At 46.2% G+C, this 19,946-nt stretch overlaps 1 protein-coding gene across 1 annotated transcript; it reads right to left on the bottom strand.

Moving 5' to 3' along the window:
- Window positions 1-2,525: 2,525 nt before the first annotated feature.
- LOC119390883 (beta-1,3-galactosyltransferase 5) lies at window positions 2,526-4,156 on the bottom strand. The gene has a single exon (XM_037658588.2). It carries the CDS (start codon window positions 3,974-3,976, stop codon window positions 2,915-2,917), a length of 1,062 nt encoding a protein of 353 aa, XP_037514516.1. The 5' UTR covers window positions 3,977-4,156; the 3' UTR covers window positions 2,526-2,914.
- Between the last annotated feature and the right edge of the window lie 15,790 nt (window positions 4,157-19,946).

Genomic DNA, 19,946 nt, shown 5'->3' with positions numbered 1-19,946 from the left:
GCTCTTTAAGTATACCGTATGTTGCAGGCGAGCAACTAAATTGCACGGAAAAATAAGAACTGAGGTTGAAGGGCGCTTTTGTGCGCGCCGGTCATTTCCGAGCAAAAGCACAGTGCCTATCTTGTTGGCGATCCAAACAAGTTCGGGTCGGTACATTCTTTTTGTTCGCTCAGGTAACTGATATATTTGATTAAAGTAGTGTTACCTTGTTCCCCCAATTGTCAGGGCTCCCGCGTTTTCTGAACAGTACACGAAGCAATAGTTGGTCATCGCAGAAAGACGATAAAAAAAACCACTAGCCAGCACCTGAAAGGCAGCAATATGCTAGTGGCTTTGTTTTCGCGCCGAACAAAAATGGGGGATCGAGCTTATGGGATTGTCGACAGACGGCGCTGTACATTTCGAATAGAAGAAGAACAACAACATTGCACATGCTGCGGGGAAGATAAGGAAACGGCGGAGCATGTTCTGATTGAATGTGGAGATATCCACCTAGAAGCACGTTCACCCAGCTGAACACACCCACAATTGAAATAAGTGAGAGACGGTTAGAGTACTGGTGGCAGAAAAATAGAGTAAAAGAACAAAAATAAATATTGGAGCAAAAAAATAAGGACATTCTGCCGTAAAGGACAGAGAACTGGGCTGAGGATTTACGTCTTCTTTCCTGTAGTAAAATAGATTTATTTTAAGTAGGGACATTAGGCCAACATTAAGAAAAAGAAGAGAAAAGGGAAACATTACTTTTTTTTATTAATCGAGCCTGGTGGCACACATGTCACCGCCCCCTTATAAAGGGGACGCTCATAGCATCTATCCATCCATCCTATATTGCCATTGTCCTGACATGAAGCTTGTATAGGGTCTTTTTACGAAACAGTTTGAACCACTTATATGGCCCTGTGGTAGACTACTTGACTCCCATGCACAATGACAAGCTGTAGTAGACGGTTGCGCGAATACGACTACGACCACTACTTATGATATTCACATTGGGGTAACTTAGCGGGAACTTCGTGGCGATGAAGCTGACGTCTGTGCTCTCACTTGAGCGCCTGCGTTAAGTCGGACCAGGAGCGATCCTTTCAACGCCGATCTACTCGACGTGGCTAGAAAGCCCACGATATGCGCCGAACTACTCAATTTAGACTAGTACGTCGATTCACCTCGTAACGATTGCCTCAAAAAGAAAAACAAGGCACAGGTTTATACGCGCTGACTGCTTAGCGTAGAATTCATTCCGAAAATTCGTAGGATCTGCCGGACTTTTCGCTTTCGGAGTACGTCAATAAACTGACATTTGTTCATATAGAAACTGTCCTGAACGATCTACAGCACTCAACAAAGTATTGTGGCTACCTTTTAAATTCTTATAAGGACATCTAATTAGTCGATTTCATGTGGTAACATCGATGTAATCTAGTAACATCGCTGTGTCAATTATTATTGTCGTAGGGTTGTCACTTGACCGAAGGCAGCAGTGTAAGCTGTACACTCTTGCACTGATAGCGGCGAACAGAGCATCGGCCGTCAATAATCTGACCTGCGGTGAGGCGCGTGGGCGTTTATACATGCGTCACCGAACATTCGAGCCTTATCGTTGGTGGCCGCATCAGCTGCAGAATAGCCTCAGCTGTTCCAGTTTCCGCCCTATGATGATCGTAAAATAATCTAGAACGTTTGAATCCCCTCGTCGAAAAATGCCGCAAACCGGGATGGCCTCACTGGACCGCTTCCAACGTCGACGTAATGTGGAAAGTGGATCGTGGTGCACACCATCTACCTCACTCGTAAAGCTGAAACGAAAGCCTTACCCAAAGTTATTTCTAAGGTGAAACCTCCCACGCAAATGATGAAGGACTACACGCAAGAGATTAGAGGAGCGCTGGCACTGAAGAACAGCTGCTTTATTCTTCTTGCGACAAGGTATACTAATGCAAAAACCACGTAGCCTTGCGTACGCACGCAAACCAAGACGGCATATTGCATACGTAACGCCAGAGATAGTTAACAAATATGCCTACAAATGAATTCATATACGGATATAGCAATGGAAGTATCACTGATACAGTCATCTACTTTCATTCTTGATGTACACTTCCAAGGTAAGCCGCGCGTTTTCGTTCTTGCGTCTGCCGACAATCAACACCTTGCCAAATCGCGGGGCCCAGTTGCTACGGGAGTTCAGGTAACCTGTCCCAACTTGTCTCAGGCTACACAAGCCTCCGCGCTCAACCAACAAGGCCAAATGTCAGCCCTCTGCAGTGAAGCAAATTGAATTCGAGACGAAGGCCACATATTTTGCGGTTCTTTCCGCGTCAAAATGTTTTACGAGCAAAACTGTTTTGCAACAATACTCTATGTGGCACAGAAAAAGGGCACAAATTTTGTCAGCAAAATCGGCGATGTGCGAGCGCCACCTCTGGGACACTTGGCATGGAATGACACATATATATATATATATGTATATATATATATATATATATATATATATATATATATATATATATATATATCTATGTGTGTGTGTGTGTATTGAAGGAAACGGAACTTGCAGGTAGCACAGTTTACAAAAGGGGAACGCACATTTCGTACGTGACAAGGCCTTCGTGAGGCCTACCAACGTTCCCGAGTTCCACCCTTCATTATGAAGTATTATATGTTATCTCGGCCTAGATAGACTTATTTTACTCAACTAGAAAATGATTTAAAGTTGCAGTAAAGTATTTTGCTTTACAAACACTACCCTCTATAACCAATGGCCTGCGTTCTGTTTTTAAAAGACACAAGGTTTTCATACGTAACAGTACTGAACATGTGCGCGCGCACATCTGAAATATCTACGCATTCAAGCAAACAAGGGCAAGTGCCTTGCTGTTGTGTTGCTACAATGAATATATTTTGGCCAGGTCTTCTAACCGACACTGCGATAGTATACTTCAACGTTTTTGCGGAATTCTCGTTGCACTGACTGATTTCTTCGCAAAATATCGTTCCACAAAGAAGTTTTTTTACCGTCGGACAATCGAGCCAAGCGGCTGTTAACGAACAATGTTGTATCACTCACTGTCCGCATGTTTTTCTGCTTACTCATTATAACGTGTCCGGATAAATCCACTAAATTCACGTTGGCGAAATCCCCCACAATGCCGGTGACATAAACGTCCTCAATCCAGAAGTACGGGACAAGAACTGCAGCATCAACGAGTGTAGATAGCACAGCAGGCTTCATGATGAACGCATCTCCACAGCAATAGTTGGGGTACACGCGAGATGCGTAGTCCTGTTTGCTTACGTACCACTCACTCTTCCTCTCCCTCACTGGACTTCTGTTTGTGTAAACAACGCCATGGATGCCTGTCAGCCACATTACACTGCTGCTTACGTATGATGACAACGCATAGATGTTCACTAATATGTCTTCATGCATCTTGACAAGTGCAGTTGCAGAATCGAGCGAACACTTTTCAAGAACCCATCGTGCGCCAAGGAGAAACTTGAGGGATTGGTTGTGGTGGCTCTCCGTGATGTTGAGCAGGACAATGTCTCCTTCTCGAATGGCTTCGTCTTGGAGCGCTCGTTGCTGCCGTTGATCAATCGAAGCTCCAACAAAGAAAATAATGCTTGAGTTTACTGAAGACTGAACATAAGGGTCACCAATGGTCTTCCGTAGCCACCGCCGCTTTTGTATGCCGCTTGGAGTAGTATGTACGATGAAGAGAATCCTGAGAGCTGGATTATTGCACGCTGTCAATGTCTTCCAACCGTGTGTCGACCGAGGCGCCCGAGTTCCTTGGCTGTAGCTCGTTGTCTTTTTCACTTTTGCAGAATGCTGAAGAGGCTTCAGGGTGTAAGTATCACGGCCAGTAAAAAGCACCGTAATAATGATGGCGTTACCAATAAAGAATAGTATGATGTACCATTTGTTCGCATAAGTACTTTTCCAAAGCTTGCAAGATGTGTTCGTCTCCGACATCTGTAGAGCTGCACTGGCTGGAGATGTGACTGGTGTGCAATGTCAGTCGCTTGTTTTTGCCAAATGTGGACGTGTCCGCAAAGCGCTAGGAAATCGCTTCCCACACGCTCGCAGAATAAGGGCGCTAACTGCGTAGGCCCTGCGTCTAAGCTGACGGTTTAATAAAAAGACAGGTGGTTGAATAAACGATCCAGCTGCTGTCAGGTGGGCGACTCGGAAAGCATAGTCACATCTCTCGCAAAACGAACACATGTGCGCTCTGACCTTTGTAGTATCCAGATGCCTATAGCTTTTTCTTCGCCGTTGATTGAGATTGAGGCACATGGCGCATCTGCTACGTGCTGAAGCTTTAAATTTGTACCTGCTGGGGCCCTATTTCTGGTTGCTGTTAGCATTGCGTTAGCAAATCCTGAGTTCTTAAAATACCATCGAGATACTACTACATTGCTAAAGCTCCTTCCCTAAAGTGGCGCGTTCGTTCGACGTGATGAAGCTATTTCCGAAATATTACAATAGCTTTGCCATGTCTGCGAACATGACTCTGTGTGACATGCTTTGATATTGAAAAGCAATAGCTTACAAATAGCACGTTATCACACAAGCAGCGCCGTGGTAACCGACATAAATATCCAAGCACACATGGGTATAAATTTATTTTTAATTTTCTCCATACTGAAGCCTTGCGAAGTTGGCAACGAAGCCAATAAAGTCTACGAGGCCGCACTCGCAGTCGCCAGTTTATATGCAGACACCATGAGCCAAAGAGCAAATTACCTAAAGTGACTGGTAAAACCGCTGCGCGCAGGTGTATTTTTGGGCACGATGCACGCCGGCGGAACTTTGTTTTTGCGCCCCCTTTTACCAATCTACTTTCCTACTTTTTTACTACGCCGCAGCTAGAGAAGCTTATGCTTTCCTGGCGTAATGACATGTTTGCCTGATATATAGACTGTTCGAGTCATTTTCCTTCTCGCGTTCACTACGTAGCTAAGGCGCACGTGCGTAAACATTGGGATGAAACGAAGAGGTTACTCACAGACACTATTTCTAAACAATGAATACTACGTATCGTTGTAGCCAGAAATGCTACCACGTGCAAATCTCTGCTCCTTTAAATGAAGTTGAGAATAAATGAATAAGCATTGTAGTCAAAGTGGACTATATAATTGGGCATTGCACACGATTTTGTTTGGCAGCATCATACGTAACACAACGTTAAGAATGTTGTGTTAAATACAATTCTTCAAATCATGTCATTCTAACGCAATATTGTTAAAGAGCTCGTTTCGCAGGAATTCGGGTGTCGGCGTCAGTCGTTGGTTATGGGCGAAAAATCAGCGTAGTCTGTTAGCGAAAAACTGATACAGATGCAAATAAAATAAATGGTAAAATCCTTCGGTTCGAGTGAGAATCGTACTCAAGCCTTCCGCGTGGCAAGCAGGTGCAGCAACCAGGGAAACACGCCAATGCTTGAAGCTGCTTCGAAAGAAAGAAAAATCACCGCCATATCCACGAAGTGAATGATGTTAGAGGAGCTTGCTCGGAGATGATCGGTTAACCAGCGAATGCTCCGTGCACATTCCACTACAATCATATATAGACGTGACAACCTTGTTATACATACATTACATCCACAATGTTTATTAATTTACGGTTGCATGCACTATATACATTTTGATGAAGTATATATACATTTGGATGAACTATAAACATTATTTATACACAACAGTAAAGTGTGTTGCCAAGGGATCATCGATGACGGGACTTAGTGGAAAGTTCGAGAAGGCAACATCGATACAGCTGCCCCTGATGGTGGTGGGACGTTTGCAATCGTACGATACGCATCGGAGAGCGTAACGTGACATCATGTGTTGGCTGGTTATTGGCAAGGCGAGATCTTCCCGAGCTGCTTCTGCGTTGCGAGCCCGTCGCGCTGCTGCCGTTCATGCTGCGGAGCGGCAACGAAGAGTGTTCACTTAGTGAGCTACCGGCGAAGAGGAAGGAAGCGAGCGAAACGAGAGGTGCGGCCCTCGAGCAGTCACCTAACTAGCGCTTGCGCCGAGCTTGGTGTGTGCTGCCGGGCTTTAGTGCTGCCTAGAGCGGCGGCGCCATCTAGTGAGCATTATTGAAATCACCGCAGAGAGCGCAGCTGCGCCGAGCGTGGTGTGTGCCGCCGACGGTCACGCAGTGTGAGGACAAGGCGCGAGCATAAGAAGCTTGTCAAGCAAGCTCCTAAATCATCATTAGCAGCAAGAGAGAGAAAAAGGAAGAAAAACTTTCATTGGTGGACGAATGAGAGGTCTTCATAGCAGGGTGGAGCCCTTTGTTCAGGGTCCCATTGACTCGCGCTGCTGAACGTGCACGCTTGATCAGCAGACGCTGCTCCTTCGGCTTGAGCATGTCTGGGCAGTCTCCCAGGAAGAAAGTGAGGGTGAAGGAATAGGGGGGTAGCCTGGTGGGTGTGGGATATTCCCAGGTGCAGTGAGACACTGTGGGCTTCGCTCCACAATAAGGGCAGTATGAAGCATCAACAAAGAGAGCAGCTGCGTAGGTTCGCGTGTTGCCTTACGGACGCGTAGTGGGCCCTTCGGTGATTCGTAAAAGGAAGATTTATGGAGTAGTGGGCACCTGCAGAAGGCATTCTAGGGTACTTTGAAGCGGCCAATGTTACGCGCACAGGCGTTCGTTTCCTCGCGGCACGGTTGCGGCATCCACCAAAAACTGAAACGAGGGTAGCGATTGAGAAGGCGATGCGCACGGGGCCGGATTAAGCTATCGCATCTACTTTTGAAGGCGAAGGTGAAGCTCTGCATGGTTGTTCCACCGACGAAAAAGTTTCTCAAAGTTTTTCCTGGAAGTTTTTCTCAAAGTTCCTTTTTTACCTCGTAGAACTAGAATACTTCACGAGCGAGGCAGTTGAGGAAAGTTTCCTTTCTTGCAGTACTTAAAGGACGTCCATTGATCTTTGTCAATATCTGAATTCATTCTGAAGCTTAGAAGTTCACCTTGTTTCGTACGTGTTTGGCGGCGTACTATACTGTTTCTGTAGGAGTGTAGGCGTCTGCCATTGAATGAATACCGTTTTCCAGCAAACATCACTGCTTAGAGATAATTATCGTCCGTTTGTTCCGGATTTGCGCCTAGGCGGCAAGGTGCAAGCAAGGCGGTTAGAACCGCCATCGAATCTTTACTACGCGTGTTTTCCTCATGGTTCAGTCCCTGCGTCAGTCATGCCGAAAGGGTCTTCGTGTGTGCAGCGACTTTTGCTGTGTGACTTTTGGAGAGATCCTTCGAAATCCATGTTTCGAGATATAATGTAGAAGGCAATTTTTAATTATTTGTATATTTAGTTTACTGAACGCCTAAGGTATTCAGGGTCTGCGATATTACTTGACGTTCTTATTTGGACGAAATCAATTTCCAAACAGAGCACACGCTCTCAGCAAAGTAACAAACAAATCACGTAGCCGTCGACGTAGACGTTGACGTCTTTCACAATAAATGACGTCAACCCGCACATGTTAGGCGGTTTTGCTACTGCCTGCGCCGGGATAGGGGAGAAGGGGTAGTACGATACATTATTTTTTATTATTATCGACTATTTTATGGGCGCCATGACGTGAACCCACACACCTGCTTCAGCGGATACTGTATTAGCTCCCTCTCCGTGGTCACTGTCTGCTTGAAATTGAATGGCATGAACAACATCAGCTTATGGGTTATATGACCTAAAAATAGTGTTGAAATGATGGGCGTTGTTTGTTGATACATGGAAACAAACGCACATTCGGTGAAAGCCGTTTTCATTAGCAATTAATTATTGCTCATGAATGTGCACATTACGGTAGTCTGGAGAGTTAGGTAGCGTTTCCTGCATGAATCATGTCTCGACTAGCAAACTAAGTTTGACTCACTTATGAGCGCTTTTTATTTCGTAAAGAAGCATTAATTGCTTTTTATGAATACTTATTGGGATGTGTTATGTATACCGACGTGTTTCCTCTGTATATTTTATGTTGGCAATGAGGGAATGTGAGTGGTTCATCAAGGTCAGAAATACGGCCCGTTTGCACAAAACACGTTCACATGACAGAGGAGACTGCCACAGCCTTGGCCCTCCATGCTGCCAAGGGTCGAATGTCTGTTCATTGCGACTCGCGTACGGCGGTCAGGTCCTTTGCAGCTGCCCTCATATCTAAGAAAGCGGCTAGCATAGTACACAACTCCCCCTAAAGACTAATAGACAAAGAGACGGGAGGACACCACATCTCGTGGTTCCCGGCTCACGTTGTGAGAATTGTCAATGAGTTGGGATGCAACCCCAACGAGCAGGTCCACTGTCTAGTGCTACATTTCGCGCACCGCGACCGCAGAAACCTCCTAGCTCTCCCACAGGATTGCCCCGCTAAAGACCCTCTATCCACATTTCATGAAATGACATCACACTACAGAATAGGCAGCAAAAAAACCCTCGCCCAACTCAAGTTGAACGCCCTGGCTGCCACGTTTTGGCTATTACAGACACGAAAGTATATCACCACCAGAGCGCTCAATCAGATCGATTCCAGTTGCCCCCCGTCGTGCTCTTATTGTGGACATGGGTGCTGTTCATTCGATCGTACTGCCACGTGCGTTTCTTATTATCACTTCTGCTTCATTCAGTTTTCGCCCACAAAGACTGTCAGCAACGCTCAGCGCAAACCGCGCCTTATTGTTCGAGAAGCTTCGCGATTATTGTAGGTCGTTTTATTAAGATTGCGCGCAAGACGCGAACACTCCAGCTTATTCTAGAGCGTGTGCGACAGCCAGCGATAACGCTGGAATATTCGACGGCACATGTATAATGGCCGCCATGCTTCACCGCTTGTCAGTTTTATCGACGACCGACGCCCTCTTCTCCGACATCAGTGTACAGCGTGCCTTGCTGTAGCTTGAGTTTTCATTTACCGGCCACAAGTTCGGCCAAATAGAGAGTTTCAGCCTGAACACGACGACTGCTGTATTCGTCGACGTCACGACCCTGTGACAATATGCTCTGGCTCTGCCCATCCAACGCAGGCTCCAACTTTAAAGACAAGGCCAAATGGGCTGACCCACTGCATAGCATGCACTTTATACATCAACTACAGGCTGTCCGGAGGGCCCGCAACCATCTATCTGTGCCGTCGTGGGTGGAACAACCAACTTGACTGGGGAGCCTCCGGCTCACCTGAATCATTTTCCTCAGGCCTTTTTCATAAAAGTCTTCGCGACTGTCACTGAGTGAATGCGTGTCATGAACGCGGCTTCATTGTTTACCCCTTTTCAGTAGCGGAGTTGGTGATGATGACTTGATTTTTGTTGGCATCCACTTGGAGAGAGGCTCTTGCAGCCAGCCACGTCTTAAGCAGACTGCATAACCGCAAACGGTTTAGTGTCCATCAAAGCTCGCGAAAGTATGTAAGATTCTGGTGCCATTTTATAGATCTTCACCTTCATCTAATTTTTTATGCATGCTTGTGTAAATAACTAGGCTCGAAGTCGAAAAGAAACTTCACTATCTGATCTTTTTTACAACGAAGCTTTACGCCTCTCGTTGGTCGGAAAATTTCGTGGCGTAAACGCAAAACGCCAGGCCCCTAAACCACCAATAGACGTTCGTGCTGGCGTGCTTCTCTGCTAGCAGATGCGCGTCCTCCTGGCGTTTTCACCTCGGACGCTGATCAATGGCATTCGGGGAGATAGGGAGACGAGCCGACGAACGCGTTCGCTGTAGACTTGTGCACAACTGCAACACTACAACCATATTTCGACCTCTGGGTGGTTGAGGGGGCCTTTCACAATGAAGGCAAGCAGCATATCTTTCTTTGCAATCAGGCGTACAGCATAAAGCTCAGTGATCGTTTGAAAAAAGAAAACCACAAAACGGGCATCGAAACCGCGTGATGTATTATAAGGTGGCTGTGAACAATGGGTACATCCTCCCACGCGTTCCCGGTAATGATCAGGTTGCAGCTGCTTTGCAGTTCACACGAGAGCTTCAAATGACGTCAAACGGCTCTCCCTTCTCTCCGCGTGCGTTTCCCGCTTTCATATATAAAAGCGTAACCCGTGTAGCAACTCATTCAATTCAGTCTAAGACTACGATGGGTAGACCACGGAAATTAAAGACACCAGAAGAACAGCGTGAATACAATGCTCGACGAAAGGAACCATTTCATCTTGCTGAAAATAGTCGTGGAACTAATGATGGTCTAACGCAGTCAACACAAGGCGACGATCACTTGCATTACTCTGAAGTAATAATAAATCAACATACCGCCCTCTCGCCACCTTCCCTCGTCAGTATGTGTGGTGTCTGATACACCTTCGCTGAACGTTCACGTTCGCAGGGTGAATGGCGGCCAAATGTTTATTGTGATGTAGTCTTTTAAGGCTTAATACTTTGCGCGTATATCTGTATTAGGTTTGTACCGTAAGACCGGTGTTATGCATGCCGTGAAGCAGTACATGGCTAAACCTGTAATCAAGTATCCAGCGGCCAAAGCTGGTCGTGTCACTATACACAAATTTCACAAGGAGGCTGCCATTTTTAAAGCACTCCACCGCCGCAGCGCCGTCTATCGTCTGCGACGTTTCGCCGCCCTTCCGGTGTGTGGGGTTCCGCGGCGGTGTATGCAGCGTATGCGCTCGGTTCACAAGGTATTGCTGTTCTTCGCGGTACACGGGCAAAACAGGGCAACGCTTTTCGAGTGTAAAGGCGCTGATAAATAATCGCTAAGCTTGCAGCTTCAAAATGGCTGAAACAGCAAGCAGCGGCGGCCCACGAGACGTTCCCGCAGCAGCGCCGACGATGAGAATAATGCCAATGCAGTTCTTAAGCAGCATGTGTAAATTGGTAATTGCTTTGTATGTTTTGGTATAGCTGGACGGGTGAGGTTCTTGGAATAATCACTATAAAAGAGCGTTAACACTTAGGACAACTGTCGAAGTATAATCGGAGAAACGTAAATGGAGACGAGCGAACACGTAGGCCATTGTCTGGCTGCGCGCTAGGTGCGCGGATTAGTGTTTAAGATGGCTCCCGGGTTTCCGTGCCGTGATTATTCAAGTTCAACGTAACTCCAATCCCTAACAGACCATTTTGGTTCCGGTTGGCACGTTGCAATACAATGTTCACGGAACGACAGAAGCACAAACACCGATGCCTGTGTTTATTCGTGTCGCCGTCGTAGCTTGTGGCCTCTGATCGTTGCACAGGATAAGGAACAGAAGTACGACGGGTGAGCTCAAAGTTCGGCGTAGAAACAACGCCGATGATAAAATAAAAATAAGCCTGTTGCACATCTGGAAGCGTGGCATGGCGTGAGTTCGCTTCGGCGTGAGCCGCCGCCACTAGCGATACGCCGAAAGGGCGCTCGTTTTTGGTAACATTACTGTCAATTTGTTTTGTGGCGAGTATTTCAGAAGCATTACGACAAGCGCACGTGTCCAGGTAACGACCTGGCTTTAACGAACGTGGGCCGAATAAACACGACACCTAGACTGCCGCGCGAAAAAAAAAGTTCGGTTGTCATAACGCTACCCCAGTTATCGTCACAAAATTGACAAGTCGAGAAAGAACGTGCTCTCGACGAAACGTTAGAAACGCGTACCTACGCCAAAGAACACATGTCATGCAGGCCTTTCTGTCATCGTCAGCCTTGACATTGGTTCTCTTTGATGCAGATGATAAAGTGTACCAGCACCCAAGCACAATCACAAGCTGGTGTGGTGACTTGGAGAAATGGCCATAAGTGCAGACACCCCATATAATAATATACTATTTGTCGGAGAAGGCGTGCGACCTGGAGAAGCGAAGTCATTTAAAAACATAGTGCACTTCACATGCCTTGGCTGCCAGTCTTTCAGGCTTCCGTAGCTGTTGCCGCAGCCAAACACAGCGCAGTGGTAGCTTGTCGACCTGTTCTCGTCCGACATTTCGATTTGCGGCAGCACAATTGTTTCAGCGCGTCGAAAAATGGAAACACGCTGACCTCTCACGCCCCACGCAGTGCAAAACTCGGGAATCCGCACACACCAGCGGCAGCGGTCGGCCGAGGTGGAGAGAGAGAAAGCGGTGAAAATACACCGGTTCGAGGCTACGCTCCTCCTCTCCGTGAAAACGGTCTATAGCGAATGCCAGGTTGCATAAAATGATAGGAGAATGCGATTGGAACCCTTAACATGTCTTTATAAGATGGTATGCATAAGCGTCCTAGGATACTGCTAAAAACGGCATTTCGAACCTACTATTGCTAAAATGCCACGTGCTTCTATTAACAATCATTCAGCGAAACGTACACCCTCGTACACCCAAGTGTACTGCAGCGCACTCGGAGGCACTGGGACAGCCCGTACAGCGTGGCCAGTGCCGCCTAGTACGCTGAAAGAAGCTGGAAATACTGTACAGTGTGGCCCAGTGTCTTACAGCGCACTGGGAGGCACTGGTCACGCTGTACAGTCTCTGCCTGCGCACTGGGAACACTCGCAGCACATTGGAAGAAACTGGGTGCGCTGGGTGGAATTCATATAAGATTTGGTATTGGGTCGCGAGAAGTCAAAAGAAAAACTTATCGAATATCTTGAAAATATATTCTATTCTGTGTCCCACACATGTCTAGCTTTAGTTTGGTTAAACGACGGACGTACTTATACGCTAAAGCAATCATCTGCCGAGCGCGCGCGCGCATCCTGTGAAGTGTGTGATCGAGCGTCGTAAATGTAGTTTATATATATATTTTTAAAGAATTTATCATTCACAACACACTATGACTTTAGTATTAGTCTGATAATAACATCAAGCTACTCTAGCAGCCAGTCCAGTCCTTCCATATGGGTTCGTACCGCTGAAAGCCGCACGTCACCGGCAACAGTGAGCCAATGTAACGCTCAATCTCGGCGTTTTTAGCTTCTGATTCATGTAGTCGAAGGTGCAAATATGGCCTCGCTTGCGTCAGGTATGATAGAAACTGCATTTAAACGGTTATTAGATTCTTCGTAATTGAAAATCCACGCTCATCACAGTGTTCGTGGCGCTCGGAGTACAGCTCTAAGCCTAACATTTGGTTCGGCTGGATGAACTACTGCGGCTGTATAGTACGCGGAACGTAAACAAAAAGGACAGAAAATATGTACAAACGGCTGACGAAAACTAAGTGTTCAGTTTGCAGGTCAGATGCACACTGTTTTTTGCATAGGTATGACTAACTGCTTAGCGAGTGAGTGCGATTGCCGCAACACATCTGCGGTTACGCTAATATTTTTTTGCGGCAGAACGTGCCAGATAGACGATCTGATCCTACGCAGCACATTACAAACAAATTAACTACCTTCTCTGAGGTTCACACGAGCACGAAGACACTGAAAACTGCGTTTCTCAACGAGAAAAATGAAAATACTGGCTACCGGTAGTAGTTATAACAAGAAGAAAAAAAGAAAGCGCCTTTCGTCTTTCAGGTGTGGTGCAGCGGTAACATGTCAGATTGAGGATGCACGTTGCGTCGAGGTGGTGGATTCGACTCCCGGTCGCTCGTTTTTTAAATGCGAAGCATTTCTTAGCGAACTTCTGCTACTTTGAGCGTATCTATCTATCTATATATCTAGCCGCCTACGACTTTGTGCTCTCCTGGCCGTTTCGTTAATCGGATGTATATCAAAATTGGTGTGTCATAACATGGCTTTATTACGAACATAAATGACAGGTCATATCATGAAAATCATGACACGCTTGTCATGAACAGCATGATTTACATTCCACGGCCTTTGGGCTCCCTGGCTGTTCCGTTAATCGGATGTGTACCAAAATTGGTGTGTCATAACATGGCCTTATCACGAACATAAATGACAGGTCATATCATGAAAATCATGACACGCATGTCATGAACAGCATGATTTACATCCACGGCCTTTGGGCTCTTGCGGCCGTTCCGTGAATTTCATATATACCAAAATTGGTACGGCGTGACAAGAGTTCATGACGAACATAATGACAGGTCCTAACATGCAAATCATGACGCGCATGTCACGTGCAGCATAATTTACATGACATGGTCTCGGGGCGCTCGCGGCCGTTTAAATGAAGGGATACATAAGAAAACTGGTATGACGAGACATTTCTGCATGGCGAACATAACTGACACGTGGTAACATAAAAATCATGATATGCGTGTCATGTATGACATGATTTACATGCCACGCTCATGGCGCACTCGCGGCCGTTTCGCTAGATTGATATACACCAAAATTGGTACTGTGCGATGTGACTTTATGAAGAACATGAATAACAGGTGGTAGCATGAAAACCATGACATCCATGACATGTATGCCATGATTTACATGCCACGCTCATGGTGCATTCGCGTCCGTTTCGCTTGCGTGATATACACCAAATTGGTGTTACGGGACACGACTGTATGAAGAACGTAAGTGAGACGTGGTAGCATGAAAATCATGACATGCAAGTCAAGTACCACCTGATTTACATGCCACGCTCATGATGCGCTAGCGGCAGTTTCAGTAGATTGATATACAGCAAAATTGGTAGTGCGCGATGTGACTGTATGAAGAACATGAATGACAATTGGTAAGATGAAAACCATGACATGCATGTCGTGTATGTCATGACTTAATTGCCACGCTCATGATGCATTCGCGGCCGCTTCGCTATCTCGATGTACACCAAAATTGGTATTGCGCGAAGCGACTGTATGACGAATGTAAATGAGACGTGGTAACATGAAAATCATGACATGCATGACATGCACGACATGATTTACACGTCATGCTCATGACGCACTCGTGCCGTTTCGCTTGCTTGACATACACCAAAATTGGTATTGCGCGACGCGACTGCATGACGAACGTAAATGAGAGGTGGTAACATGGAAATCATGACATGCTGGTTATTTATGTCATGATTTACATGCCGCGCTCATTGTGCATTCCCGGCCGTTTCGCTAGCTTGGTATACACCAAAATTGGTATTGCGCGACGCCACTGTATGACGAACGTAAATGAAAGGTGGTAACATGATAATCATGACATGCATGCCATGTATGTCATGACTTACATGCCACGCTCATGGTGCATTCGCGGCCGTTTCGATAGCTTGATAAACACCAAAACTGTTATTGCGCGATGAGACTGTATGATGAACATTAATGACAGGTGGTAACATGAAAAACCATAATATTTATGTCATGTATGGCATGATTTACATGCTCTACTCATGGTGCACTCGCGGCCATTTCGCTCCTTTGATATACACCAAAATTGGTATTGCGCGATGTGACTGTATGACGAACATAAATGAGAGGTCTTAACATGCGAGTCATGTTATGCATGTCATGTACGGTATGATTTACATGTCACTCTCATGGTGCGCTTCCGGCCGTTTTGTTAACGTGATATATACCAAAATTGGTATGGCATGACACGAGTGCGTGATGAACATAAACGACAGGTCACGCATTTATATACCAGAATAAGCGTTTCATTGGCATGGTGTACACTAGATTGTGCATGCATGCGTGCATGGCAAACATGCGATATATGGTGGACTAGATGCCATGGCATGAATGATTTCATTTGACTCAAAGACAAACAAGGCGATGTATGCAGCTCTTTGCTGGCTGCTTCGCATTACATCGATTCCCACAGTGCGTGGAATCTGCCGATTTTTTTTTTTGTTTTTGCGCCGTGCTCGCGTTTCAGCCATAATAACGACCTGGGTATGATCACAGTTAAAAAAAAACAATTTAAAAGCCTGATTTGTGCATGTAACAGGTGGTCCAGTGTGCAGTGCGCCAGCGTCCAGTGTGACGCGTGCCAGCGTCCCAGTACCCAGCGCCACACGTCCAATAAACAGGTATGGCACTGGGACAGTGCCACTGGGCTTTCCAGTAGCGCTGCGCCGCGGTCACATAATCTGGAGGCTTTACAAACGCGCCTTTTATATCTACCAATGTCCCGGTCAGCGGGGTGGTCTTGCCCTCTGGGAGAGGTAAAGTAAAGTAATTCGTCATCACTGTGGCCTCCGCGATCGAAACTTGGAACGCGTTACACGTCCGTCCCATTCGGCGCGTTTTCAATAGAAGTTCAATTTTGTTAATGCCTTAAGACACCGCGAGGTGGTGATCTTAGCTCAATCGTCGTAAAAGCGTCGGCCTCGCTTATAGCTTCACGCTAATCCAAACCAAAAATAGCTCTGCGACGCGCGCCTGCCTCCCATGGCTGTTACACCGCGTTCCCCGATCACGCGCTCGCCCCGAGAAAAATCGCGGCCATGGGGCGGCAAGAAGCGCTTTGCGTTTGCCTCTAGTCCGGCCGTGGCGTTCAATCACATTTTAACATGCCGCGGGATGGCGACCAAGTTCTGCGTCCAATATGCGACGCTCTTCTGGCTTTCACACCTGGTTCACTGATTAGCTTTCACCGTTAACTACTACAGCTACCACAAGGTTTTGTGTAATGATTTAACATGGACGTTAGTCGTCGGGATGTAGATGTACCACCAGTCATCAAAGTGGATGCATGCACGTTAAGCGGTGCTATAGCTGTCAGACATCTACATTCTGCAAACTCTCTTGTAACAGCGTACAGTAAATATTCAGTTGCTTCTGAAAGGGCGCGCTTTACTTTCGTGTTATTCCGATTCCTATGACGGAGGGATCAACCGTCTTTTTGTGATCTATTATTTATTTTATACAGTAACGAAAAAGCAACGACGTTACTTTTTCGCAGTAACTGTAACAGTTTACTTTTGGAAACTCTGTAACTGTAACACTGTTACTTTTTACTGGTATTGTGCCCATGAATGACTGGAACGACAGCACTATCCTACGATCCCCAGAAATGCATGAGAAGAGGAAGAGGGAGTTCGTCACTAGTGAAGGCAACGTCCATTGTGTGTATTCCCTATGTGCAAGGTGTATCAAACTGTGTTCGGAAAGCTCTGCGTCCTCTGGGCATACAAACCGTTTTTAGCACAGTTGTACGTTGGGACATGTGTTCGCGAAATCCACACCACACACCCGCCGGCGACGAGAGTGAGTTTAATACATGTACAATGCGGGGCATTGCGAAGCGACCTATATCAGCGAAACAGGCAGCAAAAATCACAGCATATCCACGGAGTGAATGATGATGAGTGGGCGAAGCTGCGGAGGTTCATCGGTAAACCGTGAATCTTCCGTGAATTCTGCCCAGTACATCATCACCGACGTGAGTTCGGGCGCGTTTATACTAAATGTTCGATGAGAGTTATGACGACTTGCAGCTCACTTTAATTTTACATGTACGCTGTGAATTTTCATTGTTTAATCACGCACAGGAGAAATCGCACACACGCACTACCTTGGAGGTCAAAATCCAGTGCCTATATATATACGGGGTGGCCAGTGACCGGTTGTGCAGCGCGAGCGGTCGGTTTTTGCAATCAAGACGCTGCCGCGACGCTGCCTGCGTCGGCGCCGCTGCGCCGCGAGGCAAGATAGGGGGGGGGTGCGTAGGAGAGGAGAAAGAGGTGGAAGCGTAGGAGAGGAGAGGGGCGATACATATCACGTACTGTCGCAGCGCATTGTCTTTAGGGAGCCTTCATGTGTGCACGCCCCCTCCGTTTTTAAGACTGGTTACGCACTACTACGGGACGAACGGGTGCCGCTATAAGGAGCTTCGCCCCTAAAACGAAATGTTACTAAGTGAACACATGCAACTCGTTCCAAGTCGGGGCTTGGTTAACACTACTGGACAGCGGTGCGCAGCTTTGACCTAAACAATGGGACGCGCTGGCTTGTGACTGAAGGCAGGGGGAAAGAAACTCCTGGAATCATGGTTCATTCGCCGCCGCGCATCGGCTTGCAACAACCTGTGGAATACACCGGCATAGCAGAAGAAACGCCTATGTCATTTTCTTAAAAAATTTTGTGTCAAGGCGGAGTAAACCTGTTACATTGAGTTCCAAAGGGCTTTCAAAATATTGCTTGGCTAGTTTACGGTAGGCCTCGCTCCCAGCCGTTTCGCGAGCTGCTGCTTTCTAGCAGCTTGTCAAACATGATTAGCTCGGAGCCCATGACTAAGGAGACTATGCGTCCTAATGCTTTACCAATTTACCAATAAACAAAGAACAGAGCTAGAAGCTCAAGTGACAGAAAGTGTATATATATATATGTATATATATATATATATATATATATATATATATATATATATATATATATATATATATATATATATGCCAAAAAACTGACCTGAACTTAGCGAGCTGTTCAGTCGCAACATGCTTGATTTTCTATATATAAATTACAAATAAACTTGAACTTACGTGTTAAAGACCAACCTTCGATTTCGGTCTTCCGCATGGAAGATAAGCCTCTTAGCCACATCCTCTCCTAATCTGCGAAGGAAGCTCTACTGTGAAAAGTTGAATGGTGGAGAGCATATGGTAAAAAGTCAGTTCGAAAAAGTGGACAGCGTTTAATGTCGGCCTTTAACGATTTTCTGCTGTTGGATAATTAAAAAAACATAAGTAACTGTAACTGTATTTCCTGTTAGTTACTGTGTAAAAAAGTAACAGATTTGCAATTACAAATTCCTCTAACCTAAAAGTAAATAGTTACAGGTAGAAGTTACTGAAAAGGGTAACTAGTTACCGTTAACGCGTCACTAGTAACTGCTTCAATAAAATATTGGTGGCGCAACTGAGACACATGTCATGACAAAGAACGACACCGGGGTCTGGGAGCGCTGGGAGCTGGTTCGAAGTAGACAAAGACGAGGCAGGGAATAGAACCATGATAGAACAGCTTGATCGACGAACGGGTGTTGTGTCTGTCTCGCTCACTACAATGGCGCAGTCCACGAAACCTGAACCGTCCGCCTGACGCCACCTGCCTTCGAGTGTCATCGGCAGTGTGGGTCTCTCCATCTAAGGAACGCCATCCACGCTTCCTGGGTCATGGACATCAGGACTCTACTACTGTCTGTAGGACCTATGGCACCATTCGAGGCCGGCGTCCAGGCCTCCTCGGATGCCAATGAGCAGGTTTACTCCGGCGCCATCACGACAGCGTACGGCCTCCTGTTGCCCGGGAACGCTGTTTACGCTTCCTGTGGCGACAACCTCTCGCTCAGGACTTCATCGGCACCTGAGCTGCTGAGGGGACTGACCAAGCTCCCGCAGGTAAGGACCGGCACAGTGAGCACAGTGACTACCTCCTCCTCGGACGTCGCCGTTGGGTACGCGTGCGGATCACCTGAAAGCGCCGCCGAACTTGTGTGACCGTTGTTCATGTCTCACCATTGTTCATGAAAAAGCTAACAGCTTGGAATACTGCTGCACTGATGGAAAATTGTTCGAAGCAGCATGATAATTAAAGAGCAAAAAAACAATCACAATAAGACTCGTGGAAAACTTCTCAGTCAAAAACTACCATCCATTTTTAATAGTGTCAAAACAATGAAAGAACTTCGGCTTTATGAGAATGCTCACTCAGGCACCGCAGGAATGACCATTGTATTAAAATATGGTGTCATTTTTTACAGGCTAAGTGATGTATTACTGACGCACATTGCCTTTGTGCCATATGGTGCATCACTACAATTATCATTCTTTTAGATATCTGCTAGAGGGGAGGGCAAGGAACTTGTTACAGTGATCAGCAGCTGTAATCTCCTTTTACACCCTTTTATGAAACTCGCTCTGTTAATAAAATGTTGCCTTACCGCAATAGCTACTCAGCCAGGCGTAATGAATGCACATTAACTTGTGTGCTTATTATTGTCCAGTTCCTCCATAAACAAAAAACAAAGATGTATATTTCATAGCAAAGGCCGTTAATAGATGTATCGGATATACTTCATTTGGCGCATGAAAACAACATAACTCTAAACAACACAACTAAACAACATAACAAGTGTGATAATGAAAGGAAAGTTTTCTCGTTCAAAAGAA

The sequence above is a fragment of the Rhipicephalus sanguineus genome, chromosome 4, assembly GCF_013339695.2.
Source record: "Rhipicephalus sanguineus isolate Rsan-2018 chromosome 4, BIME_Rsan_1.4, whole genome shotgun sequence".
NCBI lineage: Eukaryota > Metazoa > Arthropoda > Arachnida > Ixodida > Ixodidae > Rhipicephalus > Rhipicephalus sanguineus.
Note: the sequence above shows the minus strand (reverse complement) of the source record. Positions and strands in the feature narration are given on the sequence as shown.

Coding starts and splice junctions, on each gene's coding strand:
- LOC119390883 (XM_037658588.2), bottom strand. CDS start 3,976: ATGTCGGAGACGAACACATCTTGCAAGCTTTGGAAAAGTACTTATGCG.